The sequence below is a fragment of the Aquarana catesbeiana genome, linkage group LG01 (assembly GCF_042186555.1).
Source record: "Aquarana catesbeiana isolate 2022-GZ linkage group LG01, ASM4218655v1, whole genome shotgun sequence".
NCBI lineage: Eukaryota > Metazoa > Chordata > Amphibia > Anura > Ranidae > Aquarana > Aquarana catesbeiana.
In genome coordinates, this window is record NC_133324.1 from 517,084,544 (window position 1) to 517,106,856 (window position 22,313).

The following is a 22,313-nucleotide window of genomic DNA, read 5'->3' on the forward strand; positions in this document are numbered from 1 at the left end:
GTCCTGCTGCTGCGTCTATTGACACAGACAGCAGGACTCGGCCATGACCCCCGACACACGCGCCAGTGGATTTGATTGACAGCAGCGGGAGCCAATGGCTGCGCTGCTATCAATCTATCCAATCAGGACACGAGACACCGGCTAGAGCTGGTGTGCTCGTCCCCGGGGCAAGAAAGAACGGGTTCAGGTAAGTAAAACGGGGTGTCTGGGGGGCTGCTGCATGAGAAAAGGTTTTTCACCTTAATGCATTGGATGCATTAAAGTGGATGTAATCCCAATGTCATCCTTTCTAAACTACTGCCATAGGGGTTATCTATAAGGATATACATGCCTCCTGCATGTATCTTTACCTGTCAAATGTCTCCCCTCTGTTATTAGACTCGAAAAACTGCATATTCTGTGGGTGGGTCTGTTGTCTGGAGCTCGGTGGGTGGAGTCGTGATATCAGTAGACTCCCCGCCCACCTCTACACTCTCCTTGTCAATATGCATTTTCTCCTGTGTATTTCTAACACTGAACTTCTGCTATGATCTCTAACATCCAGTGAAAAGACAGGAAAGTAACCACATGACTTCAGCATGCCAAATCATGCTGAAGTGTGGAACAACCAATCCTTGCAGAGCTGCTGAAGAAAGGAGTGGGGGAGGGAATTAAAAAATAATGCCTGTGTCTTAGGCTAGTGCACAAGATATGTAAATCACCTGTCACTCACAGCAAGGGGGAGGATTTGACAAAGTTTTTCTCTGTTTGCCAAGTTTTATCTCACTGAACAATAAATGAGGATTTCTCAGAGCTGGATTAACTCTTTGTGGCAAGACTGGGCTCAAATGATAGGAAAACTTATACTCTATATTATGACATCAAAAAAAAAAAAAAAAGGGGTTTACATCCACTTTAAGGAGAAAAAACATGAGGGTTTACAACCCCTTTAATGAATGTCTAAGCAATTTATAGTGTTACTAAACCCAGGACCCTGCATTCACTATATCTGGTCTCCCACAATACACAGAACATGGAAATGCAATAGTTTTAGTAAATATAAACTGCTAAATACCTTTTCTTGTCAGCAGTTATAGCAGTCTAATGACTTCTATCAGTGTCTTGTTTAAGCCTGTAGGAGGAGTTTTATTCTCCCCTGACTGTCCTATGAGGCTGCAGTAGCCCTGACCCTCTGTCTGGACAGTGGTGATTGGCCCTGTGTGCTGATCACATGCACCCTCCCAAGAAAAAAAAAAGCTCCCTAGCAATACACACCAGACCCAAACTAAGCATGTGCAGCTTTCCCCCAAGGCTCTGTTCTATCAGAAGATGGATTGGGGACTGTGGAAGAAGGGGAGGATCAGAGAAGACAGGAACAAACAGCCTTTTTACACAATGCAGCGGATTAACCTCTTATGTTTCACAGTGAGTATAACAAGCATGCTTTACTGCATGTACGGACTGATTTTAATGTTGTGGGTTTAGTAACACATTAAATTGTAATACTATTCTATATTCAAAACTACATAAAAAAAATGATGGCTGAAGTTAGGCCACATTCACATGGCCTGTTACCTGTGGCCACCGGATTTCAGCGGCAAGAATCAGTGGATTCTTGCAGGTAGAATGACCAGGGTATGAGATAAGCAGTGGTCGTTCTACCTATTTAATCTAATGACAGGCTGACAGTGGTCGTTTAGCTGCAGTTATGGAAGGATGTCCAAGCCTGGAAGCATGCGATGGGTGTTTAGATGAGGTGGCTATTTTATTTTCATCTGATAATCATGCAAATAACATACTTCTTGTTCCATGGGTGGCTACCCTGGGGGGGAGCCCAGTGGTAAAGCGCCGCTAAAACTAGCGGCACTTTACAGTCGTTTTAGAGGTGCTTTTTCGGCCGCTAGCGGGGTGCTTTTAACCCCCCGCTAGAGGCTAAATAAAGGGTTCAAATCGCCCGTAAAGTGCAGCTGCCGAGGCACTTTGCAGTCGCTTCGGTGCCGCTGCCCATTGATTTCAATGGGCAGGGGTTCATTAGGAGCGGTGTATACCAAGGATATTTTTAAGTACCGCAGTTTGTCGCCATTCCACAAGCGTGGGCAATTTCAAAGTGTGACATGTTTGGTATCTATTTACTCGGCGTAAAACCATCTTTTATATTTTACCAATCACTAGGGTATGGTATTGTGTTTTTGTGCATTAAAATTCATTAACGTGTATTTAACCACTTGAGCCCCGGACCATTATGCTGCCTAAGGACCAGAGGTCTTTTTCCAATTTGGCACTGCGTCGCTTTAACTGCTAATTGCGCGGTCATGCAATGCTGTACCCAAACGAAATTTGCGTCCTTTTCTTCCCACAAATAGAGCTTTCTTTTGATGGTATTTGATCACCTCTGCAGTTTTTATTTTTTGCACTATAAACGGAAAAAGACCTAAAATTTTGAAAAAAAATGATATTTTCTACTTTTTGTTATAAAAAAAATCCAATAAACTAAATTTTAGTCATACATTTAGGCCAAAATGTATTCAGCCACATGTCTTTGGTAAAAAAAAATGTCAATAAGCGTATATTTATTGGTTTGCGCAAAAGTTATAGCATCTACAAACTAGGGTACATTTTCTGTAATTTACACAGCTTTTAGTTTATGACTGCCTATGTCACTTCTTGAGGTGCTAAAATGGCAGGGCAGTACAAAACCCCCCCAAATGACCCCATTTTGGAAAGTAGACACCCCAAGGAAATTGCTGAGAGGCATGTTGAACCCATTGAATATTTATTTTTTTTGTCCCAAGTGATTGAATAATGACAAAAAAAAAAAAAAATATTTACAAAAAGTTGTCACTAAATGATATATTGCTCACACAGGCCATGGGCCTATGTGGAATTGCACCCCAAAATACATTCAGCTGCTTCTCCTGAGTATGGGGATACCACATGTGTGGGACTTTTTGGGAGCTTAGCCGCGTACGGGGCCCCGAAAACCAAGCACCGCCTTCAGGATTTCTAAGGGTGTAAATTTTTTATTGCACTCTTCACTGCCTATCACAGTTTCGGAGGCCATGGAATGCCCAGGTGGCACAAACCCCCCCCAAATGACCCCATTTTGGAAAGTAGACACCCCAAGCTATTTGCTGAGAGGCATGGTGAGTATTTTGCAGCTCTCATTTGTTTTTGAAAATGAAGAAAGACAAGAAAAAACATTTTTTTTTTTCTTTTTTCAATTTTCAAAACTTTGTGACAAAAAGTGAGGTCTGCAAAATACTCACTATACCTCTCAGCAAATAGCTTTGGGTGTCTACTTTCCAAAATGGGGTCATTTGGGGGGGTTTTGTGCCACCTGGGCTTTCCATGGCCTCCGAAACTGTGATAGGCAGTGAAGAGTGAAATAAAAAATTTACGCCCTTAGAAAGCCTGAAGGCGGTGCTTGGTTTTCGGGGTCCCGTACGCGGCTAGGCTCCCAAAAAGTCTCACACATGTGGTATCCCCGTACTCAGGAGAAGCAGCAGAATGTATTTTGGGGTGTAATTTCACATATTCCCATGGCATGTTTGAGCAATATATCATTTAGTGACAACTTTGTGCAAAAAAAAAAAAAAAAAATTTGTCTCTTTCCCGCAACTTGTGTCGCAATATAAAATATTCCATGGTCTCGACATGACTCTCAGCAAATAGCTTGGGGTGTCTACTTTCCAAAATGGGGTCATTTGGGGGGGTTTTGAACTGTCCTGGCATTTTATGCACAACATTTAGAAGCTTATGTCACACATCAATCACTCTTCTAACCACTTGAAGACAAAGCCCTTTCTGACACTCATTGTTTACATGAAAAAGTTATTTTTTTTTTGCAAAAAAATTACTTTGAACCCCCAAACATTATATATTTTTTTAAAGCAAATGCCCTACAGATTAAAATGGTGGGTGTTTCATTTTTTTTTCACACAGTATTTGCGCAGCGATTTTTCAAACGCATTTTTTGGGGAAAAAACACACTTTTTTAAATTTTAATGCACTAAAACACACTATATTGCCCAAATGTTTGATGAAATAAAAAAGATGATCTTAGGCTGAGTACATGGATACCAAACATGACATGCTGTAAAATTGCGCACAAACGTGCAGTGGCAACAAAATAAATACATTTTTAAAAGCCTTTAAAAGCCTTTACAGGTTACCACTTTAGATTTACAGAGGAGGTCTACTGCAAAAATTACTGCCCTCGATCTGACCTTCGCGGCGATACCTCACATGCATGGTGCAATTGCTGTTTACGTTTGACGACAGACCGCCGCTTGCGTTCGCCTTAGCGCGAGAGCAGGGGGCGACAGGGGTGCTTTTTTTTTTTTTTTTTTTTTCTTCATTATTTTTTTGCTTTTTTATCTTATCTTTAAACTGTTCCTTTCATTTTTTTTTTTTTTAATCATTTTTATTGTTATCTCGGGGAATGTAAATATTCCCTATGATAGCAATAGGTAGTGACAGGTACTCTTTTTTGAAAAAATTGGGGTCTATTAGACCCTAGATCTCTCCTCTGCCCTCAAAGCATCTGACGACACCAAGATCGGTGTGATAAAATGCTTCCCCAATTTCCCAATGGCGCTATTTACATCCGGCGAAATCTAAGTCATAAAATGCTCGTAGCTTCCGGTTTCTTAGGCCATAGAGATGTTTGGAGCCACTCTGGTCTCTGATCAGCTCTATGGTCAGCTGGCTGAATCACCGGCTGCATTCTCAGGTTCCCTGTCGAGACAGGAGAGCCAGAGAAAAACACAGAAGACGGTGGGGGGGGGCATTCCCTCCCACTGCTTGTAAAAGCAGTCTAGAGGCTAATTAGCCGCTAGGATTGCTTTTACATGAAAGCCGACCGCTGGCTGAAAAGAATGATACCAAGATGATACCTAAACCTGCAGGCATCATTCTGGTATAACCATTCAAAGTCGTGAATGGCGTACCTGAAGACAAAAAAATGGTTAACAATAAAGCACAGTAAACGGTAAAGTATAAAAAATTGCACACCTGAAAAGCAAACATGATAAAACACAATAACAATAAAACATTGCAGAATAGAATACAGTAAAAAAGAGCAGAACAATAGAGAGAGAGAATAGAGAGAGAGATGTTAGGGGCAACTCTTAAACAAGTTGCTTATAGTTTATATTGCTTTGTTTAATTATTGCTTCATATAGGAATTAAGACACAGAGTCAGGTATGTCTGTATCAAAGTTCTGAGCATCCCAAAAAGGACTGCTCCCTTTACTTCTTTTATAGGCAGTTCCAAAAGCAGTAATCTTATCGGCATTACCAAATGAGGTTAAGGTACAAAGAGTTTCTCATCAGCGAACATGTAATGATTATTCAGCAGTTCCAAATTCCATCTAGATACAGATTGATAGAACAATTGATACGTACACAGGTAAGAAAGGAGCACAAACAATTTCAATAGAACAATTGATACGTACACAGGTAAGAAAGAACAGAAACAATTAAAGTGGAACTCTAAGTCATTATTTCAACCCTATCAATTTCCCCCTTTGACATCATCCTCTCCTTCCCCCTGGGTCCTCATGAATAAGTTCTAGTCAGTTTTTCCCCAGAGTCCTTTCCCTGACCGCGAGTTGTCAGAGGGGTAGAACCCATCCCCCTAGGTATTACCAACATCTTAAAATTCAAGAAGAGGAGTTTTATAGGAGTAGGGTGATGTCAATACACACTTATCAGTATACCCTGTCTATTCTCCTAATTTTCCTATTTATTTTCCTGTATACACATATATTCGTGATTGTAAGTGATATTAATATTAGAATAATAATTACCATTGGACTTAACAACCAGTGAAAGGTATTGGTTGCTGTAGAAGACATTCCACTAAATATATCCCACCAATGTGGTGCAGTATCCTGTTGTATCTGTGAGGAAAGATGTACTAGTCTACCTTTGTCAATAATAATTTGCTACTTTAGGATCATCTATAGCCCATTCGAAAGTTGTTGTTTCCTCTACTTCAAGTACATTAATACCAGGAGTCCATGCATATATTTGTAAAACAGCAATCTTCAACAAAAAATATGTAAGTAGATATTTCATCATGTTGTTTTCTCGGGTTGTTTCTTGCAGTGTGATGCGTGTATCCAGGTAGGTTTTCCTTCCAGCTTTACTGAGGTGGCTGTGGTCAAGAGTACTTGGTAAGGACCTTCAAACCTGGGTTCCAATGTCTTTCTGGTGTGTTTCTTCACATATACATAATCCCCTGGTAGCAGAGTATGTGTACCTGTTATTGAATTAGGGTCTGGAAGAGAAGAATACACACTTTTGTGGATCTTAGTTAGACGTTGTTGTAATTGTATCACATATGCAGTCAAACTATCACATTGCAATTGCATAATCTGTGGAAAGTATAAACCCAATCTAGGTGCATTCCCAAAAAGTATCTCATATGGGGATAATACTGTCTTTCCTGTTGGAGTGTACCTTATAGAGAACAAAGCCAAAGGCAGGCATTCTGGCCAAGGCTTGTTTAACTCTTGCATGGCTTTTTGTATTTTTAACTTTATTGTCCCATTTACTCTCTCCACTGATCCTGAACTCTGTGGGTGGTAAGGGGTGTGAAAACTTTGTTGAACCCCTAACATGGTCATCACATTCTGCATGATTTCTCCTGTAAAGTGTGTCCCCCTATCTGATTCTATGGTTTCAGGAAGACCAAACCTAGGTATTAACTCAGTGATCAGTTTCTTAGCTGTGGCTTTAGCTGTAGCCGATTTTACTGGATAACTTTCGGGCCAACCTGAGAATAAATCGATACACACGAGGACAAATTCAAAAGGGCCGCTCTTAGGCATTTGTATGTAATCAATTTGCAGTCTCTGGAAGGGGTATTTGGCCCGGACCTGGTGTTTTCGTGGGGTTTTTACTCCCTGTCCTGGGTTATTCAGGAGACAGATTTGGCAGGCTGCACAGTAGTTTCTTGCAGTGCTACTGAATCCAGGAGCGAGCCATCCTTGGTTCACAATCCTATACATGGAATTGGAACTGACGTGTGTGGGTAGGTGAACTGCCGCTGCCATTTCTGGGTACAGAGAGGCAGGCAGGCATATTTTGCCTCCTTCCCTCCATACATTGTCAAGGTCTGGTGCTGCTCCCATCCTGACCCACTTATCTTTCTCGCTCTCCCCTGCTTGCTCCTGTAATTTACTCAGCTGCTGCCATGTTGGTTCTGGGATACTCACCTCTACCGCTGCTAAGGTCTCAGGGCTTCCTTCCCCTAGAGCTGCCTGTTTTGCAGTCAAATCTGCAAATGCATTTCCTTTTGCCTCAATTGTTTTTGCGCTCGTGTGTGCCGCTATCTTCATAATGGCTACTCGTTTAACCTTTTGAAGATTGTTCAGGACTCTCTTAATCCCTTCTCCATGTTTTACAGGTGTACCTGCTGCTGTCAGATAACCTCTAGCCCTCCATATGTGGCCATAATTGTGCGCTACGCCATAAGCGTAGGCAGAGTCAGTGTAAATATTCCCTTCTCGTTCTTTTAAGTATTCTAGGGCTTGTTCTAAAGCTTTTAATTCTGCTTCCTGTGCTGACATGTGGGCTGGTAAGGCCTGTGCTTCAATTACCTGCGTATCAGTCACTACAGCATACCCTGTGTGATATTTACCCTTGTCATCAGCAAACCTACTACCATCTATATACAAGGTGTGCTCAGCATTTAAAATCGGTGTATCTGTAACATGTGGGAATCCCATTGTCTCCTGTTCCATGAGCTGAAAACAATCGTGCTGATCTACTTCTTTAAACAAAAGAGTGTCAGTGTCCTCATTTCTTTTCTCACTAGTACTATTAGTACTATCATTCCCCCTTGCCAAATCTGGTGACTGAAGAGGCAAAAAGGTGGCCAAATTTAAGGTTGTACAGCGCTGAAAAGTAACATTTGGAGGTAAGAGTAAAGTACACTGTAATCTTAATTGCCTAGCCATTGAAATGTGTTTGGGCTGTACCTGAGACAAGATTGCATGTATGTCATGTGTGGTGTGCACTACGACTGGATTGTCTAGAACAATCTCTGATGACTTATCTATGATAATTGACACTGCAGCTACCGCCCGTACACAAGACGGTGAACCTCTAGATACTGGATCTAATGCTGCTGAAAAGTAAGCGACTGGTCTTTGTTTTACATGTGCCTGTGTCAGAACACCTGTGGCGTGTCCAGTGATCTCAGCAATGTACAGATTAAATATCTTGGTGTAATCTGGTATACCAATAGCCGGGGCAGAAATCAACAACTTTTTCAAAGTGATAAACGACTCATAAGCTACTTCTGTAAGCACATACGGTACAATTTTCAAACAATCGTATAATGGCTGCATCAAAGCACTAGCATGTGGTATCCACTGTCTACAATATGACACGATACCTAAAAACATACGCAATTGTTTGAAATTCCGTGGGGGTAACATTCCCTTTATCACTTGAACCCTCTCCTCAGTGAGATGTCTCGTACCCTGTGATATACAATGTCCCAAAAAGATAACTTTTTCCTGACACACTTGTAACTTTTTCTTATTAACCTTGCAACCTTTTTCTGCCAAAAATCGCAACAAATTAAGGGTGGTGGCCAAACAAGTTTCTTTGTCAGGGCAGCATAACAATAAATCATCCACATATTGTAACAATACACAGGAATCTGGTGGTACCCATTCTCCCAACACCGTTTGCAATGCTTGCGAATACAAGGTAGGTGAATGCGCCATACCCTGAGGTAGGTGTGTCCAGGTTAGTTGCCGATTTTTGATTGAAAATGCGAACCAAAGTTGGCATTCTTCAGCAACCGGGACGGAAAAGAAAGCATTCGCTAAATCTATAACCGTAAAGTACATACTGGTTGATGGTATTTGTGACAGTAATGTATGTGGATTGGGTACTAAAGGTGTCATCGGGGCTAGTATTTTGTTGACCGCTCTAAGGTCTTGGACCATTCTATACTTAACCGGACTACCGGCTACTGATTTCTTTTTAACCGGGTACAAGGGAGTGTTTGCCAGTGATTTTACCTCTTTTAGAACTCCACTTTTTAAGAAGGATTGGACCTGCATTTCTATGGCCGTCTCTTGGGGTGCACTAAGTGGATACTGCTTTTGTTGGGGAAGCACTGCTCCTGGAATCAGCTGTAGGGTAACCGGAGGTATGGGCAAAAGTCCAACATCAGCTGGATGTTTTTCCCATAGTTCTCCTGGAAGGGACGACAAAATCTGATCTAAGTCTGAAGGAGGTGTGCCGGACAATTCCGATTCCTCCTCTAGGTATTGTATCAGGTTACACATCTCCATGTGTTCTTGATTATCCCCTATAGCTAAGGTGACAGTGCCATCTGGGTGATAGGTAATGTTAGCTCCTATTTTCTGCAAAATGTCAGCCCCTTAACAAATTAGTGGGGGCTCCTCTGGATACCAGAAAGCGTGAAAGGAACATGTGGTTTCCTACTTTAACTTTCAGAGGTTTTGTAAGCGGGGCGTCGGCTAAAATGCCATCATATCCAGTTATTAGTAAAGTGTCAGGTGATTTTTGGCCAGGGAGTAGTTCAGAGTCAGAAAGTAACGAGCGTGAAGCTCCTGTATCGACTAAACAAGAGATTTTCTTATTACCAACCGTTATATTTGTCTTAAGCATTGTTGTTTTGGATTTTTCTAAAACCGGGGTGAGTCATGCTCGTGGACCATCTCCCTGCTGCCTGATATGACTATTTTTGTTGTCCCTGGGCTGGTTCCTTCTCTGATTAACTGGAGAATCAACACCTTCCTCTCCTTCATCCCTTATTCTTTTCTTACAGTTGCGTCTGATGTGACCAATCTTGTTACAGTAGTGACAGGTAAGGGGTTTGCGAAAGGAACCTCTACTTTGCTCTTGGGGACCCCCGAGTGCGTTGATAGCATGAGATTTCCTCCCTTTGGTTTCTGCTAAGTCCGCCTCTATGCCTTGCGCTTTTTGTAACAACGTCCCTCTATCTCTAGTTGCCCTCCACTCTGGTGTGCAGGCTTTCAGTCTCTCACTTATCTGTGGAATTAATCCCTCCATAGATTGTCTATTGAAGGCTCGGATTGTGACTGGCAGGGCCAAGTCCAATCCCTCATCTGCCATCATACTTTCCATAGATAAGTAAAATTCCGATACAGTCTGTCCTGGCATTTGCTTCATGGGTGATATGGACCCCCTCTCCTGTTGTTTTGCCTGACAAAAAGCTTCTAATCTAGCAATAAAAGGGGCCCTTGAGTCTATATGTCTGACATGTCCTGTCTCTAAATTGCCATCCCCATCAACTTGTCCTGCAGGTCTGTGTGGACCTATTTCTGTCATAAACTGGTTAAACAGGGTCAGAGTCATTTTGTGTCTGCATAGATCCTCCCCATCCTGCCAGGTCGCTTCATGTGTATTCATTAACTGTGTCACAAATCTACAAAAAGCAGCTGGCTTTGCTACCGGGTCTGGGGCGCTCTGTATTAATGCCATAAGGGTGTCTGCCGACCATGGTGCCCAAGTCCTTATTTGCATTCTACGAGTGACAGTAGGCGGGGCATTTGGATGGGCTGCTTGTCCAAATTCTGGATTGTTTACCTGAACAATGCGTGTATCAGTGCGTACGGGAGCTACAGTTTCTGGATGAGGTTTTTGTGCCCCACAATGCACACATTCTACTGCCCATTCTGGGTTTTGTGCTCCACAATCCTGACAAACCCATCCTCTCCCCTCAAGTACCAGATATATCTTGTGTGGTTTGCGTTCTACGTCAGTGTATGGGGGTGGGATGGCTGAGCTGGGAGCCTCGACATTTTTTGTTCTTCTATCTTTCATATCCCAACCATCACAATCTGGATTATACTTCCACCCCTCTTCTTTCGCTCTATTTGAGACCTTAATTAAGCATTGAACCTGACGCATCCATTGCTTCTCTAACACCTCTCCTTGTCTGTCCCTTTTTATTTCACTCCATACATCCGGGTCTAAGCCCGCTGCTCCTTTCACCTTAAATTTACGAAGGACATCCTTTAAGTCCTGTGCTTCGGTTTTCCCATAAATGTTCTTAATTATCTGTGGCACCGTATAGTGCGCCACAATTCCCTGACGGGGTTTTGTGTTCCTCTGGCCCATTCTAACAGTCCTGCCTAGGTAGCGTGTGGGCCACTTAGTGTACAATATAATGCGGCTACAACATATACAAGAATGAATAATTACTTTATATGCTAGCCCAATAGCAAACCAGCTAAGTTACACTAGTTCCTCGTTGCCTTCCTCCTAGGGTGCTAGAATTCTAGAAACCTCTCCGGAATGAGATTTCTGAAACCGAATTACTTTATATGCTAGCCCAAAAATAAATAATTACTTTATATGCTAGCCCAATAACAAACCAGAATGCGGCTACAACATATACAAAAATGCGGCTACAACATATACAAGCATTCCTTTAAGTGGCCAGGTATCCGACTAGATCTCGGGACTTTGTTGAGACCTTATTCCCTCCCCGTATCTGGGAATCCCTCTCATACACTCTTATCCCTGCTTTATGGAGCAGACAGGGCTTATACTCTCAACCCGTCTATGGTTTATGAGTTAGATGTGAGGTTAAGCATAAGCGTCAGACCCCCAAGCTCACAAGCCCTCAGGTTCCCAATCGTGTGAGGTAAGGCGCATTCCGTTGCTTAGTTCGGCAATCCCCTTCTAACTCATACCATCCTTGACAAGGCTCATTCACTTTCTCAACAAGACAGACAAGACAAACACAGATAACAAAACAAACAAATAATTCCAGCAATATAAACTAAAATATGCAGTAATTCTAGACTCACCACTACAGAGGCTGGTGTTTTAAAACCAGGAGAACCGTAACTGACAGAACGGATAGGCACAAATCAGGGGAGCACAGAATATAAGAAAAATAAAGCTTTTTCTTACCTGCGCAGGTTTTTTTTTGATCTGTGGTTCCCGGAATGCCTGTCTTTTTGTTCCGTCAGCCGCGTTCGTCCACCTCTTGTAGTATCATCGGTGAGTCCCTGTTTCGGGCGCCAAAATGTTAGGGGCAACTCTTAAACAAGTTGCTTATAGTTTATATTGCTTTGTCTAATTATTGCTTCATATAGGAATTAAGACACAGAGTCAGGTATGTCTGTATCAAAGTTCTGAGCATCCCAAAAAGGACTGCTCCCTTTACTTCTTTTATAGGCAGTTCCAAAAGCAGTAATCTTATCGGCATTACCAAATGAGGTTAAGGTACAAAGAGTTTCTCATCAGCGAACATGTAATGATTATTCAGCAGTTCCAAATTCCATCTAGATACAGATTGATAGAACAATTGATACGTACACAGGTAAGAAAGGAGCACAAACAATTTCAATAGAACAATTGATACGTACACAGGTAAGAAAGAACAGAAACAATTAAAGTGGAACTCTAAGTCATTATTTCAACCCTATCAGAGAGAACAATGAAACGACAACTATTTTTTTTTATTTTATATATATTTTTTTTTTTTTTTACACTTTTTTTGTAACTAACTTTTATAACGGTAACCGGTTCCAGGTTCGGGTCTCTCAAAATGCGATGGCATCTTGGGAGACCCTGTGAAAGTGTGCCTAGTCTGTGCAATGCTGTACCCTACGCTAATACTCAACTAATGAATGGTAGCGTTCAAAACATTCACCAATGCAAAGACCAGGATTGTCAGGACAGGAGGTACAATAATAGCGGGTGTCACGCCTATATCCGCGCTAGCTGCAGACACATCATCTTTTTTGGGGGGGTTCGTTGGGTAGGGGTACTCGGGAGGACATAAAGAAAATGCCTCTCATGCAGCTGACTGCATTTGGTTGGGGATGTGAATGGGGGAAGTACGGGCGCTGCAGAAGCGGTGGGTTCCCAATTAGGATTGGCGAATGCAGCAGGAAGGGCACTATGGGCACGACGGGCCTGTGTTTGTCTTCTTGGTGGCAGCGGGACACTACTTGTGCTTGCCACCTCACCAGCTTGAACTGCACTTATGGGACTCGCCACGTCACCCAAGTGTCTCTGCAGTGCTGGTTTGACTACGACCGGGGTGTACTAGGCCGCTGGCGCTTGCCAGTTCAATAAAAAGCTACCAAAAAAACTGTTAGCGATTGCAGGGATCAGGCCTGACTCTGCGAACGCTGCAGTTATGCGTTAAGTGTTTTGTAAGTGACAGTGATCGATCGATACTGCACTTGGGTGGGCTGGGCCGTGCTGAGGGGCAAAATGCAGGTGCTAGCAGGTATCTGGGCTGATCCCGCTAACACTGCGTTTTTGGGAACCCTAAACTGCTGGGGACGCCAGTATAGATCTGATCGGATCAGATATTGATCCGTTCAGATACTATACCACTAAGGGAGGCGTATGCTGCGTGCGTGGGTGTTAGCGGTACTGGCGCTAATCTGACGCTGCTTGGGGCTGGTGCTTGCCAGTTCACCAAAATACTACCAAAAAAACTGTTAGCGATCGCAGGGATCAGGCCTGACTCTGCGAACGCTGCAGTTATGCATTTATTGTTTTGTAAGTGTCAGTGATCGATCGATACTGCACTTGGGTGGGCTGGGCTGGTCCGGGCGGAGGGGCAAAACGCAGGTGCTAGCAGGTATCTGGGCTGATCCCGCTAACACTGCGTTTTTGGGAACCCTAAACTGCTGGGGACGCTAGTATAAATCTGATCGGACCAGATATTGATCCGTTCAGATACTATACCACTAAGGGAGCTGTACGGTGCGTGCGTGGGTGTTAGCGCTACTGGCGCTAACCTGACGCTGCCTGGGGCTGGTGCTTGCCAGTTCACCAAAATGCTACCAAAAAAACTGTTAGCGATCGCAGGGATCAGGCCTGACTCTGCGAACGCTGCAGTTATGCGTTTAGTGCCTTGTAAGTGACAGTGATCGATCGATACTGCACTTGGGTGGGCTGGGCGGAGGGGCAAAACGCAGGTGCTAGCAGGTATCTGGGCTGATCCCGCTAACACTGCGTTTTTGGGAACCCTAAACTGCTGGGGACGCTAGTATAGATCTGATCGGATCAGATACTATACCACTAAGGGAGGCGTATGCTGCGTGCGTGGGTGTTAGCGGTACTGGCGCTAATCTGACGCTGCCTGGGGCGACGCATATCACCACCGGGCGATCAGGGGGCTAAACCTTTATTCGGTAATAAACGGCGGGTGCCCTGACACTATAAAAAATAAACAAACTAACCAGCGTCACCCGTAACAGTTATACGGTGATCAGTGGTGAAAGGGTTAACTAGGGGGCCATCAAGGGGTTAAAACCTTTATTAGGTAGTATATGGGGGTCCCTGTCGCTATAAAACGCTGACGGCGAACCTAAATATTTAGGTCCCTAACTAGCGTCACCAGCGACACTAATACAGCGATCAGAAAAATGATCGCTTAGCGACACTGGTGACAGGGGGTGATCAAGGGGTTAAAACTTTATTAGGGGGGGGTTAGGGGGGTATCCTAGACCTACAGGGGGCTAATACTAACTGTCCCAACACTGTAACTGTCACAAACTGACACCAATGCAGTAATCAGAAAAAAAAAAAAAAAACTGCTGGTGTCAGTTTGTGACGGGGGGGGTGATTGGGGGGGGATCGGGGGGCGATCGGGGTGTTTTGTGTGCCTGGCATGTTCTACTGTGTGTGTGTAGTGTTGTGCACTCACATACCTGTCTTCTCTCCTCGGGCCGGAACGGAAATTACCGAGCCGAGGAGAGATAACATCATTTCCTTTGCTGCTGTTTAGCATACAGCAGCAAAGGAATGATTCGATTGGCCGGCGGCGATCGCGAGGGGGGGGCCACGAACGGATGGCCTCCCCCTCACCTCCGATCGCCGTGGGACAAAAGACGACCGCCTCGGGCACCGGGAGGGGGTCCGATCGGACCCCCCACCCGCAGAAGGCAAATCACGTATATGTACGTGATTTTGCCTGTCCGTGCCACCTTGCCGACGTACATCGGCGTGAGGCGGTCGTCAGGTGGTTAAGAAAAACCACTGAGCAAATACCATTTGACATAAAAAATTGTAACACCTACCATTTTATACTCTAGGGCCTCAGCTTAAAAAATACATATGTTTGGGGGTTCTAAGTAATTTTCTAGCAAAATTAAAAGCTGATTTTTACATTTCCGTGAGAAGTGTGAGAATAGGCTTGGGAAGCAAGTGGTCAAATCTGTAGTTTTCATTAAGGCTCCATTCACACTTGTGCAATTTTTCATGTGACTTTGGACACATAAAGTCACATGACAAGTCACAGCCCATGTATTTTAATGGAAACCGTTCAAATCTATGCAACTTAAAGTTGCAGCAACTTTAACCACTTTAATACTGGGCACTTTTACCCCCTTCCAGCCCAGGCCAATTTTCAGCTTTCAGCGCTGTCACATTTTGGGTGACAATTTCGATGCCATGCAACACTGTACCTAAATGAAATTTTGATCATTTTGTTCACACAATTAGAACTTTCTTTTAGTGGTATTTATTCACCACTGGGTTTTTTACTTTTTGCTAAATAAACGATGAAAGACTAAAAATTTAAAAAAACAATGTGTTTTTCTTCGTTTCTGTTATAAAATTTTGCAAATAAATAATCTTTCTTGATAAATTTAGGTCAAAGTGTATTCTGCTACATTTCTTTGGTGAAAATAACCCAAATCAGTGTATATTTTTAAGTCTGTAGGAAAGTTATAGAGTCCACAAACTATGGGATATATGTGATAATTGATCAATCCTGATGTACTCACATCTCATTTTTTGAGGCACGAAAACGCCAGGACAGTACAAATACCCCCCAAATTACCCTTTTTGGAAGGTAGACAGTCCAGGGAATTTAGTAAGAGGCATGGCAAGTTTTTTGTCATTTTTTGTCAGAATTTTTTGGAAACTTTTTGGAATTTATTTTTTAACATATTGTCACTAGTGCAGTACAGCATTATCATATAACAAATCAGGGACACTGACTGGTGACAGTGCAAAAGGAAAATATTTTCTAAAAAATGTTTTTCAAATTTTTTTTTTTTTTTTTACTTTTTTTTTCTTTTTTTCACAATTTTTTTTTAACACACTGTGACCAGAGCAATATGATGTTACCATAGTAAGTAATAGTAATAAGGGAAGTGATCAGGATTTTTTTTTTTACACATTATGTTTGTATATAGCAATACCCGCCAATAGTCAAATGACGGCCGCAGATGGGATCTCCCATCCTGGGCGGCCGTCATATGACGTCCTTGGCTTCCCGGCCGTCTAGGGGGCGCGCGCGCGCGCCACGTTGCTCGGGAACCCGGTGCGTGTCCCTGGCAGCCGCGATGTCCGCTGGGCACCTGCGATTGCCCATTAACCGAGCAGAACCGTGGATCTGTGTGTGTAAACACACAGATGCACGTCCTGTCAGGTGAGAGGAGACCGATCTGTGTTCCCAGTACAGAGGAACACCGATCGGTCTCCTCCCCTTGTGAGTCCCCTCCCCCTACAGTTAGAATCACTCCCTAGGAAACACATATAACCCCTATTACTAGTAAGAAAAATAAATAAATAATTTTTTTTAAAAAATGCCATAAATCTTTCCTGTTTTTTGTAGACGTTATAACTTTTGCGCAAACCAATCAATATACGCTTATTGCGATTTTTTTTTTTTACCAAAAATATGTAGAAGAATACGTATCGGCCTAAACTGAGGAAAAAAATTTGTTTTTTTAAAAAAAAATTTGGGATATTTATTATAGCAAAAAGTAAAAAATATTGTGTTTTTTTCAAAATTGTCGCTCTTCTTTTGTTTATAGCGCAAAAAATAAAAACCGCAGAGGTGATCAAATACCACCAAAAGAAAGCTATATTTGTGGGGAAAAAAGGACGTCAATTTTGTTTGGGTACAAGGTCGCACGACCATGCAATTGTCGTTGAAAGTGCGACAGCGCTGAAAACTAAAAATTGGTCTGGGAAGGAAGGGGGTGAAAATGCCCTGTATTAAAGCGGTTAAACAAAGGGCCAGTTTACTTTCCTTCAGTCATTTAGGGGGGGCCGGATTATGGCCAGTGGGAGTAGAAATTGTCCTGGCGTCAGTAGGAGTAAACACTGCATCTTTGGTATTAGGGGGAGAAATAGTGCCCCATTGTTTTTGTCAGTGAGAGGAATAGTGGCCCATCATTGGTGTCAATGGGAATAATAGTGCCCCATTTTTGGTATCAATTTGAGAAATAGTGCTCCATTGTTGATGTCAGTAGCCGGAATTTTACCCCATGGTTGGTTTGTTGGTGTCAGTGGGAGGAATAGTGTATCAATGGAAGGAAAACTGCCCCAAGGGCCGCATAAAGGCAAGCAAGGGGTCGCAGTTTGGAGACCCTTGGTGTATAGCAGGGATATGCAATTAGCGGACCTCCAGCTGTTGCAGAACTACAAGTCCCATGAGGCATAGCAACACTCTGACAGCCACAAGCATAACACCCAGAGGCATGATGGGACTTGTAGTTGTGCAACAGCTGGAGGTCCGCTAATTGCATATCCCTGGTATATAGCAATGCATTACATTGCTATAAGCAAGCATTTTACTGAATGAAACTGATTAATTCAGTCTGTTTTGATTAGCTGTGATTGACCAGAGCTAATCACGTGGTACAGATGGACTGTGATTGGCCCTGTCTGTACCATGTGATCACACTGACCAATCACAGCTAGCAACACAGTTGTATTCAATGGATGGCATGAAAGGAAGCCATCTATTGTTTACAACTGTCATGTGACCTGCTGTGATACGTCACGGCGCTCACATGGTACCGGCGGCAAGCTGGTACTCAGATCGGTCATTGTCTATGTCCCGTGGTCACGACCGGTGACAAATCACGCAGCTGCATGATCTGTGCATCCTGACAGGACGTCATATGATGCCCAGTCAGGATAACTGAACCACCACTTAGCCGTCAATTTGCTATTGGCCAGGCAGGAAGGTGTTAAAAAGGTTCCTGCACTACTTTGATGCGACTTGAGTGCCATAGACTGCAATGTAAACTCTCAAAAGTCGCATTTTAATGTTAGCAGTGCCACAGTTTTGCAACAGTCAAAGCCATAATCAACAGCCAATGTTGCACTGTAAAGTCGCGCTGGAAATTACGGGACTTTGGAGTCAAACAAGTGTAAAGGAGAGGTATAGCCTAAAAGAGAGGTATAGCCAAAGCTTTTTTGGCTGTACTTCTGCTATGGATAACAGGAGTGCAGTTCACTCTGCACTTCTGTGACCCGTTTTCAGCTGACAAAGGGGCTAAAGCTCGCTGTCAGCTAGTCACTCAGCTGGGCCAGGCTCGGAAAAAAAGATCCCGACATTACAGTCAAGATTCACCCAGATGCTTGGACTGACATCTGGCTCAGCCCCTCAGCACTGCTCCTGCCCCTTCCACAGCCCAGTGAGCACTGGAGGGGCATGGCAGAGATAGCCGGTCACTGACATTCACCAGCTCCCTGAAGACAGAGAACTGAGCAATCAGCGGTCTTTACTCGCTCAGAGCCAGCGGGGGCCGATGCTGCATCCACCTAGGTGAGTGTGATTTTTATTTTATTTTACTGAAACCCATACTTTTCATTTGTCAAATTGGCGGCTATTGCCAGCAATGGCATTGTCCGAATCGGTGCAACGCCGACTTTGTGGCGCCGCACCGATTCCCAAATGTAGTTCCTGTACTACTTTTGGTGACTTTGGGCGTGATTTGAATAGATATCTGTGACATCATGAACCCGCACAGATGTCTGTCCAATCACCCCTGAAGTCGGACTGAAATGCCGGTTTGAAATTGTGCGAGTTCAAATCTGTCCTCAATGTGAACCTGGGCTTAGGATACCAGGTGAACTCACCAAGAAGGTCCTTGTTCAGGAAGTATAGAATGACAACGCTCTGACTGTTTCTCACTTATGCTTTTTTTTTGTCATCCAATGACCAGTGGCGGCCTGTCCATTAGGAGAGCTCGGCGCCGCCCCCTTTCTCCAGGCCACCCCATATATGTAATGGATAGATATCTGCGGCCACCCTCTATTCATGTGTCCAGCCACTTTCAGGGCACCGGACGCATGAATTACAGCGGCCAGGGTTTTATAGGCTTCAAAATGGGGTGAACTCGGGTCACAGAGAATGCGCTCTGATCCCACCCAGGTATGTTACAACAGCGAATGAATATTCGCTGTTGAAACACCGATCCTCAGTCCGGCCAATCAGAAGCAGGTGTGAGACCCGTTTTCCGAAAAGAGAAGACTCCCGATTGGCTGCCGAGGAGGAAATGGAAGCCCTGCTGCCGTGGTGATGACCCATGGAGAGCAGAAGAACAGAAGGCCGCCACTGCCGACTAAAAGTGTCCATTTATAAACCCATTCCATAAGCACTGTCCACTCTTGTCACCATCAGAAGCCATTCTTCTGTGGCCATTGTTGGAACGCATGCATGTAGACAGGAAGTGGAGGCAAAGATGCTGCCACCACAATTCATGAAAAAGGTAAACACAAGAAGTTTATTCTTTTTTTTTGTGTGTCAGTTATGGATAAACAGTGCTTCTCAACCACCTTTTCACGTCATGCAATGTGGAAGACAAAAACTTTCTTTCCCCATCCCACGCCACACGGCACTCTGCACTGCCTGCCACTAATTGAGGTGGGCGTGACTCTGTGCGGGTGACGCACCTTTTCTCTTTAGCTTGGCGGGAATAGTAGAGGCGGGACTCTGGTTACTAACCCCGCCTCCCGCCCCTGATAGACCGCTCCCAGAGCCAATGGCTTCTCAGCCCCCTGCGTCACTAGTCCAGTCGCCATTTTGAGAGTGTATATGAGGCGGTCGCATTGACTTCCTCAGTTATTGCGGCGCCTCCTCTCAGAGCCGGGTGGTTGTTGTGTGTGCCATGGAAGGGTGAGTGTCTTGGGCTCGGGGAGGGAGAAATGGTACGTGTTACACGTAGGCCTAGCGAAGGGCGGGTGTGAGGTGGAGTGTACGCGCCCGTTGGGGTACAACGTGGGCTCCGTGCTTGGGGGGAGAATGTGGGTATAAAGCGTAGTATGGGGGAGGTAAAGTTTGGTGAGGAGTTTGCTGCGCGCTCATAAAGACGAGGCTGTTGGGGAGGTTTTAACCCTTTCCGCCCTGTGGCTGGGGCTCCATGTAAGCTCTAGCCCCCACCCAGGTAATGAGCGCACTCGGAGATGGAGAGCAGTCCTCCAGGAAGTGGCGATCGCCTGGTTTCCATCTTGATTTGCATACGTGGTGTGCTGTGTGCCTGCTTACCTGAGGGGGAGGTGGTGGGGGCTTTTTCCTCTTCTTTCTCCCTCCCATGAAATACTTTCCTGCTATTCAACTCAACTTAAGCGATCCCGTCGTGTACCGTGTATAGGGGGGGGGGACTCGTTGTGTGCAAAGTTCAGCCTGGAGGGATCTCCGCTTCCGCTCCATTGTCTGTACGCACGCTGCACACCACTGAACGTGGCTGCTGCACATCCCGTACACTGGGCTCTTCACATGGTGGGGGGGGCTGGATTTAAACCTCACTATAACTTTGATCTGAAGCTGATCATGTTATTTCTTGAGGCTTGGTCACTAGGCCGTTTTTGGTATGGGGGGGGGGGGGGGGGTGACGTTGGCAGCGGCTTCCTTCAGATCAGCAGTTAGTGTAACTAGGGTGGAGGGGGAAGTTGTGCAATCTGTAGGGTTGGATTACAGGGGAGAGTCATTGTAGACTGAAGCCAGAAAGACATGGAGGGGGATTAATAAGTGTCGCAGATTAGGCCTATTTCAGCTGCTGCCGTTGCCCCTAGTAACCAATCATTTAAAGGCTCATTGGCTGCTTTCCAGTTGAGGCAAAGTTGCGCCCCCCCCCCCGTGACTGAAGTGTGCAATACTTTAATAGGTTCTTCAGTCTGTGGTGGAGGGGAGAGAAATTACAGCAGCTCCAAATACTGTAGCTGCTGACTTTAAATAAAAGGAACCTTACCTGTTGCGGGAACCAGCACTGTCCTCACCTAAGCCAGTTCTTTACCAGTCCGGCATGTTGCGGCTTCACACTGCACATGTGCGCTACACTGTGAGCGGACCTGCAGTCTCTTGGGACCTTTGACTTGTCCCAAGAGGTTGGGAGAGGGGACAACTTCTGTTGGCATTGGCTAGAGATTCCAGCAGAAGTGTCAGTAGGTTTTTGTCCAAACTAGGTACCTGCTTACCCCCCCCCCCCCAAAAAAAACCCCTCCAATATTGATAGTGGAGGGGGGTTTCTTTCTAAAGCGAAACTTCCTGTTTGGGGAAAAGTTTCACTTTGACCTTGGCTCCCAGATTCCAATTTCTACTGGCGTGCACAGGCACAGTGCCGGAATCCATACTGGGCTCATATTGACGACTCTGGGGGCATTTAAGTTTATTTTGTTGCATGTCTCTTCTGCAATAAAAAGCCTACCTGTTCACAAAATTTACTTTTAGTTTTGCTTTAAAAGAAGTATAATAATTTTATTTTTCCCTTTTATACTTGACTAGGTGAATGAAGCATAGGACCCGATGCTGCATCTGTCCCCCAGCGTCTCTACACTGAGACATCAAATATCGCCGATGGCTCGGCTCTCATGTCCCTGATAGGAGAGCTGCTGACTGTCAATCGGCAGCTCTTCTCTGCTCCTCCATGCTCATTGAAGCACTGAGTTGTGAAGGGGTGTGGAGCGGCCTACTCAGGTTCCTAGCGGCTTGCTGGGAGGCTGAGACGGGTATCAGTCCAGGCACCTGGCGGATCCAGACTTCATTGTTGTGGTGATGCAGTGCCTGAACTGATTCCTATGATGTCAGCAGAGCGCGTGCTTCAGACAGCTCTCTGCTGAAAATGGGTCACAGGAATGCAAAATTTGCACTCCCGTGACACTTTAGGAGAAGCTCAGGCTGGACATTTGCTTTAAGTCTAGGTTCACACCTGTCTGTGTGGGCATGTTTGCGTGGGCACAGCAGCTTTTTTTTTTTCATTGTAATGGGCTGCTGTTTCTGTAGGAAAGGCATGGGAAAATGGCCCTGACTCTATCCCGAAACACCCACAGAGCTGCGTAGTGCTTTAGCACTTTGCAATTTCGCACACCCAAAAACCTCTGTCTTCAGATGCATGGAGTGGCCTTAAGAATTAAAGGCACCCTTGTGAGTCTGCTCAAAAGTGTTTATGGTGAAGTAATGCACGCAATACACATTCCTGCATCTGCAATGAATATGCTTTTTTTTTTTTTTTTTTTTTTTCTCTCTCTCCTCTCATCTTGATACTTCAATACCACTATGCACAACAGCATGTTGCAGTGCATTTTTGTTAGAACACGAA

General features: G+C 44.4%; 1 protein-coding gene and 1 long non-coding RNA gene across 2 annotated transcripts in view; one reads left to right on the forward strand and one right to left on the reverse strand.

Moving 5' to 3' along the window:
- Window positions 1–5,158: 5,158 nt before the first annotated feature.
- LOC141104367 (uncharacterized) lies at window positions 5,159–20,501 on the reverse strand. The gene is made up of 3 exons (XR_012235483.1): window positions 20,264–20,501; window positions 11,917–12,014; window positions 5,159–6,262 (listed from the first exon to the last, which is right to left on the reverse strand). It is a non-coding gene; the product is annotated as an uncharacterized lncRNA (long non-coding RNA).
- PTBP1 (polypyrimidine tract binding protein 1) overlaps window positions 19,772–22,313 on the forward strand; it is a 42,156-nt gene continuing 39,614 nt past the window's right edge. Inside the window, exon 1 of the mRNA XM_073594050.1 lies at window positions 19,772–19,894. Within this exon, the coding sequence (XP_073450151.1) occupies window positions 19,887–19,894 (8 nt within the window). The 5' untranslated portion in view covers window positions 19,772–19,886. The remainder of the gene's footprint in view (window positions 19,895–22,313) is intronic.